This window comes from Globicephala melas, chromosome 12 (assembly GCF_963455315.2).
Source record: "Globicephala melas chromosome 12, mGloMel1.2, whole genome shotgun sequence".
NCBI lineage: Eukaryota > Metazoa > Chordata > Mammalia > Artiodactyla > Delphinidae > Globicephala > Globicephala melas.
This window is the reverse complement of record NC_083325.1, coordinates 11,869,621-11,888,244: the sequence shown is the minus strand read 5'-3', so window position 1 is coordinate 11,888,244 and position 18,624 is coordinate 11,869,621. Positions and strand designations below refer to the sequence as shown.

General features: G+C 46.3%; 1 protein-coding gene across 2 annotated transcripts in view; it reads right to left on the bottom strand.

Moving 5' to 3' along the window:
* Positions 1-488: 488 nt before the first annotated feature.
* MERTK (MER proto-oncogene, tyrosine kinase) overlaps positions 489-18,624 on the bottom strand; it is a 113,529-nt gene continuing 95,393 nt past the window's right edge. For both annotated transcript variants that reach the window (XM_030837361.3, XM_060309545.2), the window contains 5 exons: positions 17,387-17,505; positions 10,992-11,101; positions 8,835-8,994; positions 8,026-8,162; positions 489-1,388 (listed from right to left, as the gene is read on the bottom strand). In XM_030837361.3, coding sequence (XP_030693221.2) covers positions 875-1,388; positions 8,026-8,162; positions 8,835-8,994; positions 10,992-11,101; positions 17,387-17,505 — 1,040 coding nt within the window. In that variant the 3' untranslated portion in view covers positions 489-874. The remainder of the gene's footprint in view (positions 1,389-8,025; positions 8,163-8,834; positions 8,995-10,991; positions 11,102-17,386; positions 17,506-18,624) is intronic.

Below are 18,624 nucleotides of genomic sequence, written 5' to 3'. Positions count from 1 at the left end.
ATGCCACGTGGCATGCAGGATCTTAGTTCCCTGATCAGGGATTGAACCTGTGCCTCCTGCAGTGGAAGGGCAGAGTCCTAACCACTAGACCACCAGGGAAGTCCCTTCTACGATTTATTTGAAATCTTTCCACTCAGATTGTATTTTTCAACCCTCTAATATTTTGTTTTGTTCTTCATCTTTGGGCTCTCTGGAGTGGTTTTTCCATATCTTTAAAAAAAACAATGTCAAGTGGTCAGAGCAATTGCATCGAGGGCCCCGCATCAAGGGAATTCCTTTGCAAAGGCACTGAGGCAGCCAGTGGCCATGTCTTTCCAAGTCTCAAGTAAGTACCACGCATCTTTCCTCATTCATATTTTATTAGGAAGCCAGATCGGAGAATTCATCAGTTATAAAACTTTAAATATGAAATGAATCTCTCTTATCAAAGAGATGATTCAGGTGGGAATACCAGATTTTTCTTAAGAGCAGAAGCAAAGGCAAATATGGCATTTTATTTTACAAATATTTAATAGTCATGAAAAAGGAAAAGAACTTTAAAAAAACAACTTTGTGCCAACGTGAACATCCAGGAACTGCTGTGGAGATGGGGCTGTTAGAGCTTAAATGTTAAGATCATCCAGAAAAGTGACATAAGTCATCTTTTATTAAAATAGAATATCTTTGTCTCTTTCCACCATATACATATAGATATTTTCTCTTTAAATAAATATATGTTACGTATTCTAAACGATGACTTACTTGACAACATTCACGTGGTGCTTTTGGGCCAGGGCATTGACTTGGTAAGGAAGACATATACCAAAAACATCGAGTGTATGTGGGTTCTCGTATGGAGGAATTTCCAGGATTTGGGAATGTGTCTCAGCTCTCCTCACATGAGGACTTCTGAGTCTTCTGAGGAGTCGTTGGCAAATAAGAGTTCATCTGACGCTGGGCTCCCCAAGGGCAGCGTGCTGGACTGGGACCAGGAGACCCCATTCCTTACCAGCCTGTCCTCCAGTAAAACACCGTTCCTTCCCGCCGTCCCCGTCGCCGGGGCAGCAGGAGCCTGCTCTTCCCAGCCCTCGCTGACCCCGTTCAGGATGTACCTTCCCTCGTGAGGTCTGTTGTCATGGATTTCTGCGGTGACCACGCTGACGGTGGCGCCGGGTGTGCAAGAAGCAATGACCAAGTCGGGATGGATGTTCACGTCCAGCTGAGCAAGTGCCGAGCCCTCGGCCGGGCCCTCGCAGCTCCCCGGAAACTGTGTGTTGACGTAAATGATGTCGGCTTCGTTCTGAACTTCAGGCAGGCTTTCCAAGAGCTTTTCTAGCTGCAGCCTCAGCATTGAAAACGTGGGGCGGTCCAAGGGCTCAGCTCTCCAGCAAGAGTGCATGACTTCATACCTAGAAGCAAAGAAGAGTGTTATCTCCTGGCTCAGCACGTGCAATCCGCCCCTGCTTCTCCCACTCAGGTGGGAATGGAGGGGCTGGGGGGAGGGGGAGGGGAGCGGGGGTCCTGGGAGCAGACAGGTGTCGGCGCCAGCTCCACACTCACCATCGTTCCAGGCCTTGGGAGGCTCGAGGCATGAAATCGAGAGGGGGGCCGGCGTGGGCAGGTGTGTGAAGAATAAGGGCAGTGCTGTGACAGCGGCAGGTGAGCCCTGGGCTGGGACAGCCCCTGATTTGAAGCGGCCGCAGCTTCGTGGCGCGTGTAGGGCTGCTGAACCTTGGCTACCTGATGCTGCCCCGTGAAGGAGAAACGCTCGGGGGCCCCTGCTCTTCTCCGTGACTTCGACCTCCTCCAGTAAAAGTAATAACCGCTGACCTGTCATCGGCTTTACTATCTGACAGCCATCGTGTAAGGTACTTTTAGAGACCAGCCTGCTTGGCAGCACGAGCCCACACACAGGTACTGTGATCCCCATTTTACAGAGGAGGATCCTGAGAGCGTGATGCTTGGCCCCAGGACGAGGGTGAAGCTGTGACCCACATCAAAGAGTGTCTGACGCCAGAGCCCATGTTCTTAACCACGGAGCAGCCCTGCTTGCCATGGGTCAGACCCTGACGGGTTTAGGTTCTACCCTGTGGCCAAGGGGGAACCACAGAAAGATTGTGCTTCGGTGCGTTCCCACGACCAGATGATAATGTTAGGAAAGTTGCTTTGGATGTCACCCAAAGGATGTATTAGGATCCTGGGGGTGATGAGAAGAACAAGTCAGGAGACAGAGGAGCCTGCACTCCCCTGTAAGAAACAGGGACCCGCTCGTTCACGTACATATACTGTGGATGTCACTGCGCCAAAGTTCCCACAAGTGTCACCACCCCCAGGCCCCGCCAAGCCCTGGACCTCTATGGTCTGACAGTACTAGCAGACCCCGTTTTATTGCACTTCGTTTTATCACACTCCAAAGATACTGCGTTGTTTTTTTTTTTTTTTACCAGTTGAAGGTTTGTGGCAACTCTGCATCGAGCAAGTCTATTGGTGTCATTTTCCCAGGAGCATTTGCTCACTTGGTGTCTCCGTGTCACAGTTTGGGAATTCTGACAATATTTCCAACTTTTTCCATTACTGTTATGTTTGTTAGGGTGACCTGTGATCTTTGATGTTACTAGGATAATATTTTTGAGGTGCCGCACACTGTGTCCACGTAAGACAGCAGATTCAATCAAAGGACGTCGTGCGCGTTCTGACTGCTCCACCGACCGGCCATCCTCTGCCTCTCTCCTTCTGCTCGGGCCTTTCTATTCCCTGAGACACAACGCCGGTGAAATGACGCCAGTTAATAACCCTAGAATGGCTTCTAAGCGTTCAACTGAAAGGAAGGGTCACAGGCCTCTCACTCTAAGGAAGCTAGAAATGATTAAACTTAGTGAGGAAGGCGTGTCAAAAGCTGAGACAGCCCGAAAGCTAGGCCTCTAGTGCCGAACAGCCCAGGTGTGGATGCAAAGGAAAAGTTCTTGAAGGAAATTAAAGGTGCTACTCCAGCGAACACATGAGTGATGAGAAAGCAAAACGGCCTTATTGCTGATGCGGAGAGTCTGAGCGGTCTGGATGGAAGATCAAACCAGCCACAACATTCTCTTAAGCCAAAGCCCAATCCAAAGCAAGGCCCTACGCAGTGGTTGAGAGTCCGCCTGCCGATGCAGGGGACGCGGGTTCGTGCCCCGGTCCGGGAGGACCCCACATGCCGCGGAGCGGCTGGGCCCGTGAGTCACGGCTGCTGAGCCTGCGCGTCCGGAGCCTGTGCTCCGCAACGGGAGAGGCCACAGCAGGGAGAGGCCCGCGTACCGCAAAAAAAAAAAACAAAACCAAAAAAAAAAAAAACCAAAGCAAGGCCCTAACTCTCTTCAGTTCTATGAAGGCTGAGAGAGGTGAGGGAGCTGCAGAAGAGAAGTGTGAAGCTAGTAGAGGTTGGTCCATGAGGTTTCAGGAAAGAAGCCGTCTCCATAACAAAAGGACAAGGTGCTGGTGTAGAAGCAAGTTATCCAGAAGATCTAGTTAAGATCATTAATGAAGGTGGCTACACTAAACAGCAGATTTCCAATGTTGACAAAACGGCCTTATATTGGAAGAAGATGCCACCTAGGACTTTCACAGCCAGAGAGGAGAAATCAATGCCTTGTCTCAACGCTTCAAAGGACAGGCTGACTCTCTTGTTTGGGACTAACGCAGTTAGCAGGTGACTTTAAGTTGAAGCCAATGCTCATTTACCATTCCAAAAGTCCCAGGGCCCTTGAGAATTATGCTAAACCTACTCTTCCTGTGCTCTATAAAGGGACCAACAAAGCCTGGATGACAGCACACCTGTTTACAACATGGTTTAATGAATATTTTCAGCCCACTGTTGGGACCTCCTGCTCAGAAAAATGGATTCCTTTCAAAATATTCCTGCTCATTGACAATGTACCTGGTCACCCGAGAGCTCTGATGGAGATGTATAATGAGATGAGTGTTGTTTTCATGACTGCTAACACGACATCATACTGTAGCCCAGGGATCAAGGAGTAATTTAGATTTTCCCATCTTATTATTTAAGAAATATATTTTGTAAAGCTAGAGTTGCCATGGATAAGAGATTCCTCTGATGAATCTGAACAAAGTAAATTGAAAACCTTCTTGAAAAGATTCACCATTCTAGATGCCGTTAAGAACATCTGTGATTCATGGCAAGAGGTCAAAATATCAACATACACAGGAGTTTGAAAGAAGTTGATTCCAACCCTCATGGATGACTTCGAGGGGTTCAAGGCTTCACTAGAAGAAGTAACTGCAGATGTGGGGGGAAGAGCAAGGGAACCAGAATTAGAAGTGGAGCCTGAAGATGTGACTGAACTGCTGCAATTTCAACCTGTGGTTTTTTTTTTGGCTACACGGAGCAGCTTGTGGGATCTTAGTTTCCCAACCAGGGATCAACCTGGGCCCTCGGCAGTGAAAGTGTGCAGTCCTAACTACTGGACCGCCAGGGAATTCCCTGAATTGCTGCAATTTTATGAATTTTAATGGATAAGGAGTTGCTTCTCATGGATGAGCAAAGAAAGTGGTTTCCTGAGATGGAATCTACTCCTGGTGCAGATGCTGTGAAGATTGTTGAAATGACAATAAAGGATTCAGAATATTACATAAACTGAGTTAACAAAGCAGCAGCAGGGTTTGAGAGGATTGACTCCAAGTCTGAACGAAGTTCTCCTGGGGGTAAAATGCTATCAGACAGCATCGCGTGCTACAGAGAAATCGTTCATGAAAGGAAGAGTCGATCGATGCAGCAAACTTCGCTGTTGTCTTATTTTAAGAAACTGCCACGATGACCCCAGCCTTCAGCAGCGACCGCCCTGATCAGTCAGCGGCCCCAACATCGAGGCAAGACCCTTCACCAGCAAAAGGATTATGACTTGCTGAAGGCTCCAATGATGGTTAGCATTTTTTAGCAATAAAGTGTTTCTTTAAAAAAAATTTATTTATTCGGCTGCGCCAGGTCTTAGTTGTGGCATGTGGGATCCAGTTCCCTGACCAGGGATCGAACCCGGGCCTCCTGCCTTGGGAGCACAGAGCCTAAGCCACTGGACCACCAGGGAAGTCCCCACGGAGTGTTTTTAAAATTAAGGTATGTGCACCATTTTCTAGACATAATGCTATTGCACACTTAACAGACGACATAACTTTTATATGCACTGGGAAACCAAAAGATTCCTGTGACTCACTCTACTGCAGTGCTCTGGAGCTGAACCCGCAATATCTGGGAGGCGCGCTTGTACTGGGGAAAGGGGGACCCTGAAAGACACCTGCTGGCTGTGGGGACCCAGTGAGATAAGAAAGAACAAGGTGGCCTCTGTGTGTCACCCTGGAGACGAGGAGACCGAGGGCCGGTGCCACGAACCACAGTGGCTGCAGCTGGGAGGCTGTGAGTTCGGCCAAGGAAAGGTCCCTCGGAGGTGATGGGCGCACCGCCCAGAGCGGCCTCTTGGGTGATGGGGACCTGGTCATCCAGAGGTGGGGGTGATGCCGTTAGAAGAGGTGGCCCTCAGCGGGCAGGACCGGGGAGCGGGGCTCCAAGCACACCCTGTTATTTCCATTGCTGTATTTCTCAGGGTTGACTGTAAAATGACCGAGGGGCAACCAAACACAGGAGTCAACTCATCTCCACTAAGGTGAGACAGCAAACAGAGGTGCTCCGAAATATCTGCCTCAGTTTTAAAAGAAAAGACCCCAGATATGGAAATGCAGAGAGCTCTCTGTCCTTCGCCAGTATCCAGACTCAGAGGGGACCTGGGGAGCGGGCTTGGCTCACCAGAGCCTCTGCGAGCCCGCGGTGTGAGGAACCAGCCTGGGGGTGGGGACCGCGGAGCCGCTGCTTCCTCCGGCTTTTCCCCAGCCTCCCTCCCCCAGCCGCAGGGCATTGCTGACACTGCAGCTCCTTCACCTAAAAAACCACCTCTCAAAAACCGACTCAGCATTCCCTCGTCATGGCTCTACACGCAGCATCTAAAACCACAACGTGACACAGCTTAGACCTTGCTAAGACCCCAGATAATCAACTTCCCCTGGAGCACCGAAGAAGCCAAGAAAGAAACAGCCACAAAAGTCTCCATTCAGTATTGTTTGACAGAAATGGCTTCCTCATTTGCAGAAGCAAACGTTTCGTTCATGTGGCCCTTTCAGAAAGGACCGTGAAGCCTCAGATCTAATTGAATTAGGATTTTATGATGTTTCTTTTAAAGGGCTTATGATTTCTGTGTCTGTTCTAAATGTTATAGATTTACAACCATAATCACCACCACCACTACCATACCCCCCCAAGCAGTGTGAGGCTCTGATCAAAAAAAACTTTCCTTCTGTTTGGCCACGGTGGATCTGGGAGGCCCACGTGCAAACTGACCGGGGCCTCCTCACCGGTACGAGGAAGCAGGGCCGGAGTGTGAGTGTGGGTGCGCGTGTGTGGCGCCCTGCACAGGCCCACCTGCCCGAGCAGCGCGGCCCGGCGTTCCACGGCGGAGCCCACGCAGGCCCACGGTCCTGAAATGTTCTTGCTAAACATGGTGAGAATACCCCTCTCCAAGCCCATGACCCCTGTTACGTTGGGGACAGACTCATCATTAGGAAGGTTCAGATCACCAAGCTAGAGGCAGTGCCACAAGAAATGAGTTTTTAAAAGTCGGCAAGGTGTTTGGGAGGGGATCGAGTTGTAAAGATGCTATTAATCACGGGCACCATATGTGACACTTAGCGTGCGTGCTTCCTGCAGGCTGAGAACTCCACACACTTCTCTGTTAACCCTCCAGATACCTCTGCAGAATACGTGACTACACTTTTTTGGTGGCTGGTCACGTGGCACGGAGTGGTCAAGTCAGCTGCAGTGGCCACAAACGTGGCTAGTTAGGAGGCAGAGCCTGGCCTCTCTGACTCCAAGTCCCAGGCCTCTCCCCGTACTGTCCACCCTGAAGAGAGAGGGGCCTGTTGGGATGGGAAGGGCGCTGTGGTCCTGCACGCTGGGAGCTGGGGGGCGTCTCACGCCGGCTGAGTGTACAGTCTCCCTGGGATAGTTTTTTTTTTTTAACAATATTATTATTTTTATAAATTTATTTATTCATTTAGTTATTTTTGGCTGCGTTGGGTCTTTGTTGCGGTGCGCGGGCTTCTCATTGCGGTGGCTTCTCTTGCTGTGGAGCACGGGCTCTAGGGGCACGGGCTTCAGTAGCTGTGGCACACGGCCTCAGTAGTTGTGGCTCACTGGCTCAGTAGTTGTGGCTCGTGAGCTTTAGAGCGCAGGCTCAGTAGTTGTGGTGCACGGGCTTAGTTGCTCCACAGCATGTGGGATCTTCCCGGACCAGGGCTCGAACCCGTGTCCCCTGCATTGGCAGGCGGATTCTTAACCACTGCACCACCAGGGAAGTCCATCCCTGGGATAGTTTTAAAACATAGACATTTCTGGGCCTGCTCTGTACCAAGAGAATCACAGTCTCCAGGCACAGGGCTGAGGAATCACATTCTTAGAATCTCCCCTAAGCAATTCTGAGGACCAGCCTGAAAGCAAAGCCACTGGCTCAGATTTCTAAATTTCCTGATTCAAGATATTCCTGTGATTGGTTTGTTTAAGATGTTGAATGAAAAGAGAAGCATGACTGCTTCAAAAGAGGGCAGAGAATTATCCAAGTACCTCACGCATTGTAAAGTCGGCCTATTTATCTATAGGATATATAGTCATCCCTCGGTGTCCATGACAGATGGGTTCCCAAAGCCCCAGCGGATACCAAGATCTGCAGATCCCTTACAGTCAGTTGGCCCCCCCCGTATCTGTGGGTTCTGCATCCGCCCGTACAGAGGGCCGACTGTATTTCCTAGAGGGGCTTACAGAACTTCAGAACACGTGCGGGCTCACTGGAGATGTGCACACACCGCTTCCCACACCAGGAGAGGCTCCTGTGCCGGACATCTGCGTGTGTCATCTTCTGCCCACACCCGCCTGGCTGAGTGTCCCCACCCACTATGGCTGTGTGTCCCCCAGGTCTTTGCGGGGTGCCCCGAGATGAAGAGCAGCTGACTCACAGTTCATCCAAGCAGTCCTCTGGCTGTTTCAGCCTGTGGCCGTGCAGAAGGTAGTCATATATTTCGTGGTTCTGGACTCCGGGATACGGGGTCATTCCTCGTGTGGCTATTTCCCACATGGTCACGCCAAATGCCCACTGAGGACAAAGTGACAACGTCAGGATGCAAGTCTTTTCAGAAAGGCTGAATGGACTTTTTCATCGGGAAAGGTCATTTCCTTAGAGCCCCGGCAGTCATGCACAAAGCTCACAATTATGTTTGAGATACGCCGCTCTCCCAAAACGGCAATAACGTGGGGTCGGAACGTCACAGTTCCCCATTTTTACTAAAGCTGTTTGGGAAATGAGACAAAGGCAGATCTAGCCTTGTGTCACATCAGTGCTCTGTTTAATGTTCTGTTCCTACTGTTGTCAGCAAGAGTTTTCTTTTCCTGATCTCTGGTTAAGGGTATCCATACACAGTACCTTTTATACAGCACCCTAGTCCCAAACAGCCATGGGATGAATTCATTTAATTTAATGTGAATATGAAATATCTTAGTTGCAGACAATGCATCACTATACTGTAGCAGAGGAAAGTGGAGATGAATTAAGGGCCTTTGCCATCCTCTGAATGTCAGGCTACTTCATCAGAATCTAATGTTCCGCCTGAATTAAAGCATCTAGCGATAAATAGAGAAGTGTGAGCTGCCCCAATCCTCAGTTGATCAAAGAGTAAGATGTCCTGCATCACCAGCTTAAGCCATCTCTTTCAGCAGGGCTTCATCTTTGCAATGCGGGGCCCCGAATCAAAACTCTGTACGTACGTACCACGTCACTTTTACTGGTGTATACTCGGTCCGCGAGACTCTCTATGGCGATCCATTTCACAGGCATCTTAGCGATGCGGCCCTGGCGGTAGTAGTCGCCACTGTAAATCTTCTTAGAGAGGCCGAAGTCCGCGACGCAGACGGTCATGTCGTCTCGCAACCTACAGAGAGAGACAGAGTGAGTTCATGTCCTCAGCGACCTCAGAGGCAAAGCCTGAAATCACAGGTCTGCACCTGATGCAGCTGAAAACATTCACGACGAGTAACCAAAAGATAGAGACCCCACAGCCTGGGAGGGTCCTGCTTTGGGACCAATGGCAGAGCAAGTGAGGGGGAACCAGATGAGTTATAACTTTCTACCCTTCTGGTCTGTGTGGGAATCTGGACCAACCAGGGCACCTGGGCACAGAGGATGGAACCATCTGGAGGAACAGAGGGGCACGGGAGTAGAAAGATAAGCAGCTCCAAGCCAGGGCCCCCTCGTGGACTCATCTAGAGCCCAGTAGCCTTCCTGCCTGACGTCTGGAAGCAGCACTGGCTCCACAGATTAAACCACCTGACAGATTGGGGGAGGTGGGGAAGCACGTGCTGTGCGCGGGGGACACTGGACTTCCTGCTAAGACGGTGCCAGGTGGTACCTGAGGAATTAACTGGAAAATTAAAGGAATACAATTGCATTTACAGCCCAAGCAGTTAAAATTGATCTTAGACAAGAAGGAGAGGAGGAGGGGGAGGAATGAGTGGTCTGGACGTAGGGCGACTACCTTGTCCCTGTTTGCCTGACGCTAACATTTAAAACTAAAAGTCCCACATCCTGGGAAATCCCTCAATGCTGGACAAACCGGACAGCTGGTCACGCTACCTCGTGGGAAAACCATGAAAGAAATGTTAAGGGGAAGAAGAGGTTTTCATGATTCTCCCTCCATGGTAGACAAATTATTTAAATAAAAAACAAAACCAAGGGCTTCCCTGCTGGCGCAGTGGTTGAGAGTCCACCTGCCGATGCAGGGGACGCGGGTTCGTGCCCCGGTCTGGGAAGATCCCACATGCCGCGGAGTGGCTGGGCCCGTGAGCCATGGCCACTGAGGCTGTGCGTCCAGAGCCTGTGCTCCGCAACGGGAGAGGCCACAGCAGTGAGAGGCCTGCGTACCGCAAAAAAAACAAAAAACAAAAAACAAAACAAAAAAACCCAAAACCAAGACCCTTCTGGTTTTCAAAAATGAGGTGAAAGTGACAGAGGGCCGGGGGGCAGGGTTGGTTTGGAGGAGGCAGGGGACAGGCTCCACTGTCACATCTCCAACAAAGAAAAACGAGTAACAGCAATACATTTAAGGAACACTCTCTCTTCTTGCAATAGTGAATTTCCAATCAAGAAATAGTTATTGTTTTTGAAGATTTACAGCAGATAATGGCTGTTGAAGCAGACTGAAGAGATGGGGAAGGTGAAATTCGAAGTTCTTGCTTAAGCCCTTGTCTCTCTGCTGCAAAAGGAAAGCTATGGTGTAGTCAGGACAAAACGACTTCACAACGCAGTATCATGAAAACTCAGGGACAAAACCATTATGATCTTCACACTGTCTTCATGATCAGCTGACTTATATGTAACTCTGGATCCAAACAAGCTGATGGCAGTTGGGGAGGATCCCAGAGTTCACACCTAGTGCTCCTAGCTGAGTGAGAGTGTGAAAATAAAGAAGTAGTCACACATAAACACACGACTATATAGAAAATAGATAACGAATAAGGACCTACTATATGGCACAGGGAACTCTACTCAGTACTCTGTAATGGTCTATATGGGAAAAGAATCTAGAAAGGAGTGGATATATGTATATGTATAACTGATCACTTTGCTGTACACCTGAAACTAACACAACATTGTAAATCAACTATACTCCAATAAAAATTAAAAAAAAAGAAGTCCCAGGGGAGTTTTGGAGGCCAGCCAGACTCTTAGTGGCAGAGGTAGTGAAAACCCTCAAGCAAACACCCAGTCATGTGTCAGGGCGGTAGAAACCCCAACTCCAGAGCCTGCCCCACTGTCACCTCCCAAGCCTAATCTTCCTCCATACTTTAACATCAACAGGCCACCCCACAGGCCCACAAATATCTACCACCATGAGGTCCAACCCACTCCAGGATGGGCCAGGGCTCTTACATGCAGTTTCGAGCAGCTAAATCTCGATGAAGAAAGTTCCTGTTGCTCAGATACTCCATTCCCTGGGCAATGTCCACCATGAACTTCAATAGTGTCTGCACAGGAATATGCTAGGGGGTGGAAGACACAAGGAGACAGATTATTATTATTATTATTATTATTTTTCTGGCCACACCATGTGGCTTGCAGGATCTTAGTTCCCTGACTAGGGAATGAACCCGGGCCCTGGCAGTGAAAGCGCAGAGTCCTAACCACTGGACCGCCAGGGGATTCCTGAGAGACTATTATTATTATTATTTTTGATAAATTTATTTATTTATTTATTTATGGCTGCGTTGGGTCTTGGTTGCTGTGCCCGGGCTTTCTCTAGTTGCAGCGAGCAGGGGCTACTCTTTGTTACGGTGCGTGGGCTTCTTATTGCAGTGGCTTCTCTTGTTGTGGAGCACAGGCTCTAGGCACGCAGGCTTCAGTAGTTGTGGCACGCAGGCTTCAGTAGTTGTGGTTCGTGGGCTCTAGAGCGCAGGCTCAGTAGTTGTGGAGCACAGGCTTAGCTGCTCTGCGGCATGTGGGATCTTCCCAGACCAGGGCCCGAACATGTGTCCCCTGAGTGGGCAGGCAGATTCCTAAGCACTGCGCCACCAGGAAAGTCCAGGATTATATTTTCAAAGGAAACCAAGTTACTTCCATTTGAGGGGGTGAAATGATGGCTTTATGACTGAGAAGCGTGGCCATGAAACAAGTAAATTTCCATATCACTAATGTCACAAATAAGGTTTTAAAAATGAATGAAAAACAAACAAAACCCAACAAACCCTAAAACTTCTTGGTAAGTATCACGTTTTCTTCTCCTCGTCTTTAAAGGTATTAAAAAAATCAATTTATAACTTTAATGCAATTCCAAAGATACCGCCAACAATTTATTTTGTGTGTGTGGCCAGTTAATAACATTCTTTTCACAAGTTATGAGCTCAAATGCGATCCTTGTGTCCTTCTGAGTGGCAGTGGGACAAAGAGGGGAAAAGAAGGGGGGTCTGGCCTCAGTGGGGGAGGATCTAATGCTTTGACAGCAAAAAGCCCATGGAGAAGGAGCTGTTCCCAATTATGCACCCACATCTGGTATCATTTTATTTTGAAATGTTTCAAAAGAGGCTTTTTTTCTTCTGGACAGAAAGTAGGATGGTCTTTACCCCTTATCATGGGACCAAAGTACCACAAGTAAGTATTCGGGAATTTTCACTTTTGTTTCTCTAGGGCCTTCCTGTAAGTTTTAACAGCCTAATGTTTTTTTCCTACGTTGTAAAAATCAAACCAGACTGTGTGTTAGAAAACCTGCCGTGTTGGGACTGATTACGAGGATGATGACTAATGAAGACTTCTGTGTAGTAATTCAATGTTTTAGTGCAGTCAGAGCCCTGAAGAAAAGGGTTCACAAAGTTCCTAGAAATCATAAATGGGTCTACCCGTGATATATTCTTCCCCAAAGCATTGGATTTATGGTTTATTCTAGTCTTCTGAAGTGGTACTCGTGAAAACACTGAATTTTTTTTTTTTTTTTTTAATTGGGCTGTGCTGGGTCTTAGCTGTGGCATGCAGGCTCTTAGCTGAGGCAGGTGGGATCTAGTTCCCTGACCAAGGATCGAACCCAGGCCCCCTGATTTGGGAGCATGGAGTCTTCACCACTGGACCACCACAGAAGTCCTGACACTGAATTGTTAATGATTTATATTTCTCAACTAAGACACGTGTCAGTCACAGACTGTATATATAACAAAAATGCTTTATCCTTTACCCTTACATAATGGAGTTGTTAAAAAAAAGGTAAGTAAATCAGGCATGAAAGCCTTACGCCTCTGCTCTCTATATGTGGGGCATTTGATTTTCTGGATGCTAATTTCCAGGAAAGGACTTGGGCGCTAAGAAATATCCAATCTGCTGACATTCATGAAAGTATAATGAATATCCGGTGCTATTCATTTGTGTTAGTTTTTTCCAAGCAGAACTATGTTAATCTTGCAGGCTGTGACCAAAGGTCATTTAAAAGATCATTGTGTGGTAAAACTAATAAATGAGGTCAATAAGGTCGCAGGATACTAGATTGACATGCAAAACTCCACTGCATTTCTACACACTAACAATGAACTGTCTGAAAATGAAATTAAGAAAACAACATCTGCAAAAGAATCCACAACAAAATACTTAGGAATAAATTTAACAGAAGAAGTGCAAAACTTATACTCTGAGAACTACAAAAGCAAAGAATTAAATTAGTTTCTAAATAAATGGAAAGGTATCCAGTGTTCATGGATTGGAAGAACAGGCATGCTATTCACACAGAGGACAGAATGGCACCCAGGTCCTGCTGAAGAAGCACACTTATATGACTGAGACCTAGTCTTGGGCCACTCTAGCAGGACCAGAGGTATTTATTGCCAAGGAACTGACTGATAAGGCAGTAGAGATTTGAATAAAAGCTTGATTTTCTAGTTTGTCTATGACGCATTTTGTGACTTTCAGCTTTACATGTGGCTACAAAGTGTCAAAATATGAAAATACATTCCTTTTAAAAACATTCCTTTAAAATTTTTATAAAACCTGGGAGTTTCCATCATTGGAGATCTACTTTATATTTCTGCAAATCGAAACTATTCATTAGTCAGTAAAATGCTGTGTACTTGTTTCCTTGTTATTCTGTTCAAAAGAACATAAGATGACAGCAGTACTTTTGGCAGACACAAACTGATTCTATAATTTATACAGAAGGGCAACAAAACTAGAATAGCAAAAACAACTCTGAAAAAGTAGGATAAATTTGGAGGAATCACATTACCTGATTTTAAGACAATAAAGCTACAGTAATCTCAATGGTGTGATGGGGCGAAGGATGGCGCATAGCTAAACGGAACAGAACAGAGAACTCAGAAATAGACCCACACGTGTACAACTGATTTTTCACAAAGGTGCAAAAGCAATTAGTGGATTAAGGATAGTCTTTTCACAAATGATGCCGGTCATCTATATGCAAAAAAAGCAACAAACTAAATTTCACACCTTATACAAAAATTAATTCAAAATGGGTCACAGACTTAAACGTAACATGTAAACCCACGAATTTTTAGAAGAAAACACAGAAGAAAATCTTTTTTATCTGGAGTTAGGCAACGAGTTCTTAGAAATGACAGTGAAGGTATGATCCATTAAAAGAAAAAACTGATGAACTATACTTCATCAAAATTAAACTTTTTTTGCTCATGTTAAGAGAATACAAAGCCAAGTTACAAACTGGAAGAAAAGTCTTTGCAAATCACATATCCAACAGAGGAACTGTAGCTAAAGAACTCTCAAAACTCAACAAGAAAACCAACAACCCAATTAAAAAATAAACAAAAGACTTTAACACTCACCAAAGAGGATATAAAGATGGTAAATAAACACAAGATGCTCAACATCATTAATCATTAGGGAAATGCAAATAAATTTCATGATAAGCTATCACTATACACCTATCAGAGCAGCTAAAAACAAAACAAAACAAAAAACTACAGATAATACCAAGTGCTAACAAGAATGCAGAGCAACTGAATTTCTCATACCTTCCTGGTGGAAATGTAAAATGGTACAGCCATTCTGGAAAGTAGTTTAGCAGTTTACTATAAAGATAAACATACATTTTCCATATGACCTAGCATCCCATTCATGGGTATTTAGCCTAGAGAAATGAAAAGTTATGTTCCCTCAAAAACCTGTATGTGAATTTTTATAGCAACTCAAAACTGTCATAGGTCCTTCAATAGGCCAATGGAAAAAGCAAACTGTGATACAGCCATACAATAGAAGCCTTCACAGCAATAAAAAGAGCAATGAACTCCTGATACATGCAACTTGGATGGCTTCCAAAGGCGTAATACTGAGTGAAGGAGGCCAGTCTCAAAGAATTACAAACTATATAATTCCATTTATATGGCATTCTCTAAAAGACAAAACTGTAGTGATGGAGAACAGATCAGTGGTTGCCAGGGGTTAGCCATGTGGGCAAGGTGTAACTATAAAGGGGTAGTAGCAGGAGGAGGAGTTTTTGGTGATGGAACTGTTCTGTATCCTGATTGTAACGGTAGTATATGAATCTATACATGCATTATAATTTATATAACTATAAACCAAAAAGGGAAAAAAGTCATTTTTTTCTGTATGATAATTAAAAAAAAAATTTTTTTTTAAAGCAGAGGTCTTCTTAGAAGCCCATATGATTTAAATTTATTTGTTTATTTATTTATTTTGGCTGTGTTGGGTCTTGGTTTCTGTGCGAGGGCTTTCTCTACTTGTGGCAAGCGGGGGCCACTCTTCATTGCGGTGCGCAGGCCTCTCACTATCACGGCCTGTCTTGTTGCGGAGCACAGGCTCCAGACGTGCAGGGTCAGTAGTTGTGGCTCACGGGCCCAGCTGCTCGGCGGCATGTGGGATCTTCCCGGACCAGGGCTCGAACCTGTGTCCCCTGCATTGGCAGGCAGATTCTCAACACTGCACCACCAGGGAAGCCCTTAAAGTATTTTTATAAAGGATATAAATGGCCTATTTCTCTTCTACAAAGATTCAAGAAAGACATCCAATCTGAGGCTCACTACACTTGCACAGGGGTCCAAAAAAGGGAGGAGAGTTAAGCTTCACAAGACGGATGATTGCTGGTCATCAAACAAACCTGTGTATTTTTATTTTTTTTTACTACAGAAATCACTCTTGTGAAATATGAAATCCCCCCCTGCAAATTATTAGAAAAATCATACCATATACCAGGAAATTAAATGTAGGCAAAATCACTCATCAACATGAAGTGAAATCCATTCAAGGGGATGCCATGCAGCCATTCACAGACATCTGTCTGGAGGCTGCCCTATCGGGCAGGGGCACCTATGGGATGGGGCAGAGAAGAACTAAAGGCATGGGGTCTGCAGCCAGTTCTGCCTCCACCACTGCTGCTTCATGCCTCAGTTTCCTCACCTGAGATTCTATTCGTAACTACTCATTATGGTGGCGGTGCCACTGATATATGCGAAACACAGGCTGGCCTCTGCCAAACATTTGAGAGACGTTAGCCCCTGTTGTTGGCCTACAGACAGATGTGTACATACGGAGCCCCTGCCTGTGAAACACACAGATGTGGAATAAACGGTTGCGATGTGAACGTCCAAGGATGCCAGCGTTGGGAATTATGGGTAATATGTTCTTCTTCTCCAGGCTTCTTAGCATGTTACTGTCTGTTTCTTGGGAGACGGGGAAGAGAAGGAAAGCACTCAGCCATGCTGAGTCCCCTACTTTGGATTAGGCCCTTCACCTCTTTGGAGGAGCCCCAGTGACTTTGTAATAGGTCTGTGATGTGGCTACAATTTCCTGTCTCTGGTTAGTATTTGTGCTGGTGAAAGACTTAAAGAAGCCATGAACAAAACAGGTGTGAGCACAGGACCATGGGGTTAGCTAAAAAAAGGAAGGGGCTCCCTTTCCCGTTTAGGTCCCTTACGCCGTCCCTGGAAAGAACAGAACAAGTACAAGAAAAAGGAAAGCAAAAATCTCCCGGCCTGTTCATAACACACAGGCATAAACTACCAACAGGGGCAGCCAGACACAGGGAAGAAGGCTCTAGAAAATGTTCCCCCTAAATTGGGTCTCAAGTTTTATGTTTTTTTCAACTGCCTCGCCGTATTATAAATAAATGGCCGTTCCTACAGGTTCACCTGTCTCTTGGGATGAGGACCTTCCCTATGATGCTCCCCAGGCACCATCTTATTACTACTATCTCATCACGACTCTTTCCACCACCTGTGACTGGTGGGCGAGGTGTTTCAGTCTAAGAGCTCGTTTCCATTTGGTGTCTCTGCTCTGTGGGGCTTTAGGGCAGGGTTTGCCCTGTGGGGTCAGTGTTCCTCTCAGGGGCACCTTGGAAGGCAGGCAGGCTGGCCCACCAAATCCCAACACACTTTCTGATTCTGAGGACAGAGCGGCTCGGGATAAAGAGAAACACGGACCCCCTCAGGGTCTCTGAAAAACAACTCAATGCAACTTCTCCCTGAAAACTGAGATGGCTCCGGCATTCAGGAATTTCAGAGTGAACAATCTAAAAAGAGGAGACTTTCAAGGAAAGAGACCACCCTGCCAGCAAGAGGGGCGCCCTCTGCTCCACTCCCAGCCTGCTTCTCCCTCACATAAAACAGGAATAATGAAATCTATGGGCAGGCCGGTTATGAGGACCACATTTCAACCCCCAGGGTGCACAGTGAGCACGGAACAGAGGCCAATGTCCCCTCCTTCCCTCCTTCATTTTCTAGGTTAGATGCTAGTGTTGTCCAGGCCCTGTCACGGGAGCCCCAAGCACTGTTCAGAGGCCACGCAACCGGGTGATTAATTACCTTTGGTCCCGTCTCCAATCGGGAGTAGAGTAAATAGGTGTGCAGATCCCCGTATTTCATGAAGGGTAAAATTACCATGGGCCTGGGGATGCCTTGAGGGCTAATTTCTATACACACACCTGGAATTAAAAACAGAGAGTAAGTTACAAAGAGCCCTTGTTACCAGTGACCAGAAAAAGCACTGCAGGAGCGCTGGCCAAATTGAAAACATGTGCTCTCAAGTTAGCGGTTAAAAAAACAAAACAAAACCAAACCCTCACAACTCACGCTGTATTCTAGAATATGGAACACACACTGGGTCCACTTCTTGGTATTTCTTTTTCTTTCAGACTACTGCCAATCTTTGCATGAAAGCTCTCAAAAATTAATCGATACCAAGTACAGCCATCTATAAACCCATGGCGTTTCTGTTATACTGAGTCTAAGTGAGGGGTAGTGACTGCAGCAGAATTCAAGGGCAAACTAGTTTCATGTGATGGTTCAATACTTAAGCGTATGAAGAAGTCCCCTGCAACCGAATGCTTAAAACTATTGGAAGAATTCTGAGGGCCAATAGGTGAAATTCACATCTCTAAATGTTAACACATACACGGGGGCAAAAAAAACATCATTTGTCATGGATGCTAGAATCAGAGCCTGTCTGTCACCTGAGATCAAGCTTACAATGCTCTTGCACATGGTGGCACAATTACAAAGCACCACTGTTCTCAGAGTCCGCCGAAGTCAATAGTCACAAATGAGCAACAGTAGTTTCTTTGACATAACGTCGTCTCCAAACATTAGTTTTCCCATCTCTCTGCAGTGTTCATCATAATAAACCTTTGAAAGTTCCCCAAAGAATTTAGCATTTACCAAGTCACAGGACAGCAAAAAAAAAAAAAGTCAGCAGAATATTCAATTATTTTTAAGTCGCTCTTCCCTCCTGGAATAGTATCACACAGCAACCACTTGATACGGGCTCTCCATTTTGTGTTTTTTAGCAAACAGTGCCATAAAACCAAATTCTGCCCATTAAATCACTGACTCAAATCACTTGAATCGAGTGCCATGAAATTGTCAGTGCAGATCCCGAGAAATCAGTACTTGAAATATGTCAATAAATTGTTTCTCAAGATGATCCCTGGAATTTGTCTACTTTTACAGCTTTACTCCACTAGCTTTTGATTCACGGGTAAACTCAGTCAATACAAATTATAGCATAACCAGCTTTCATGTGTTGTAACTGGGGTGACCGGGGG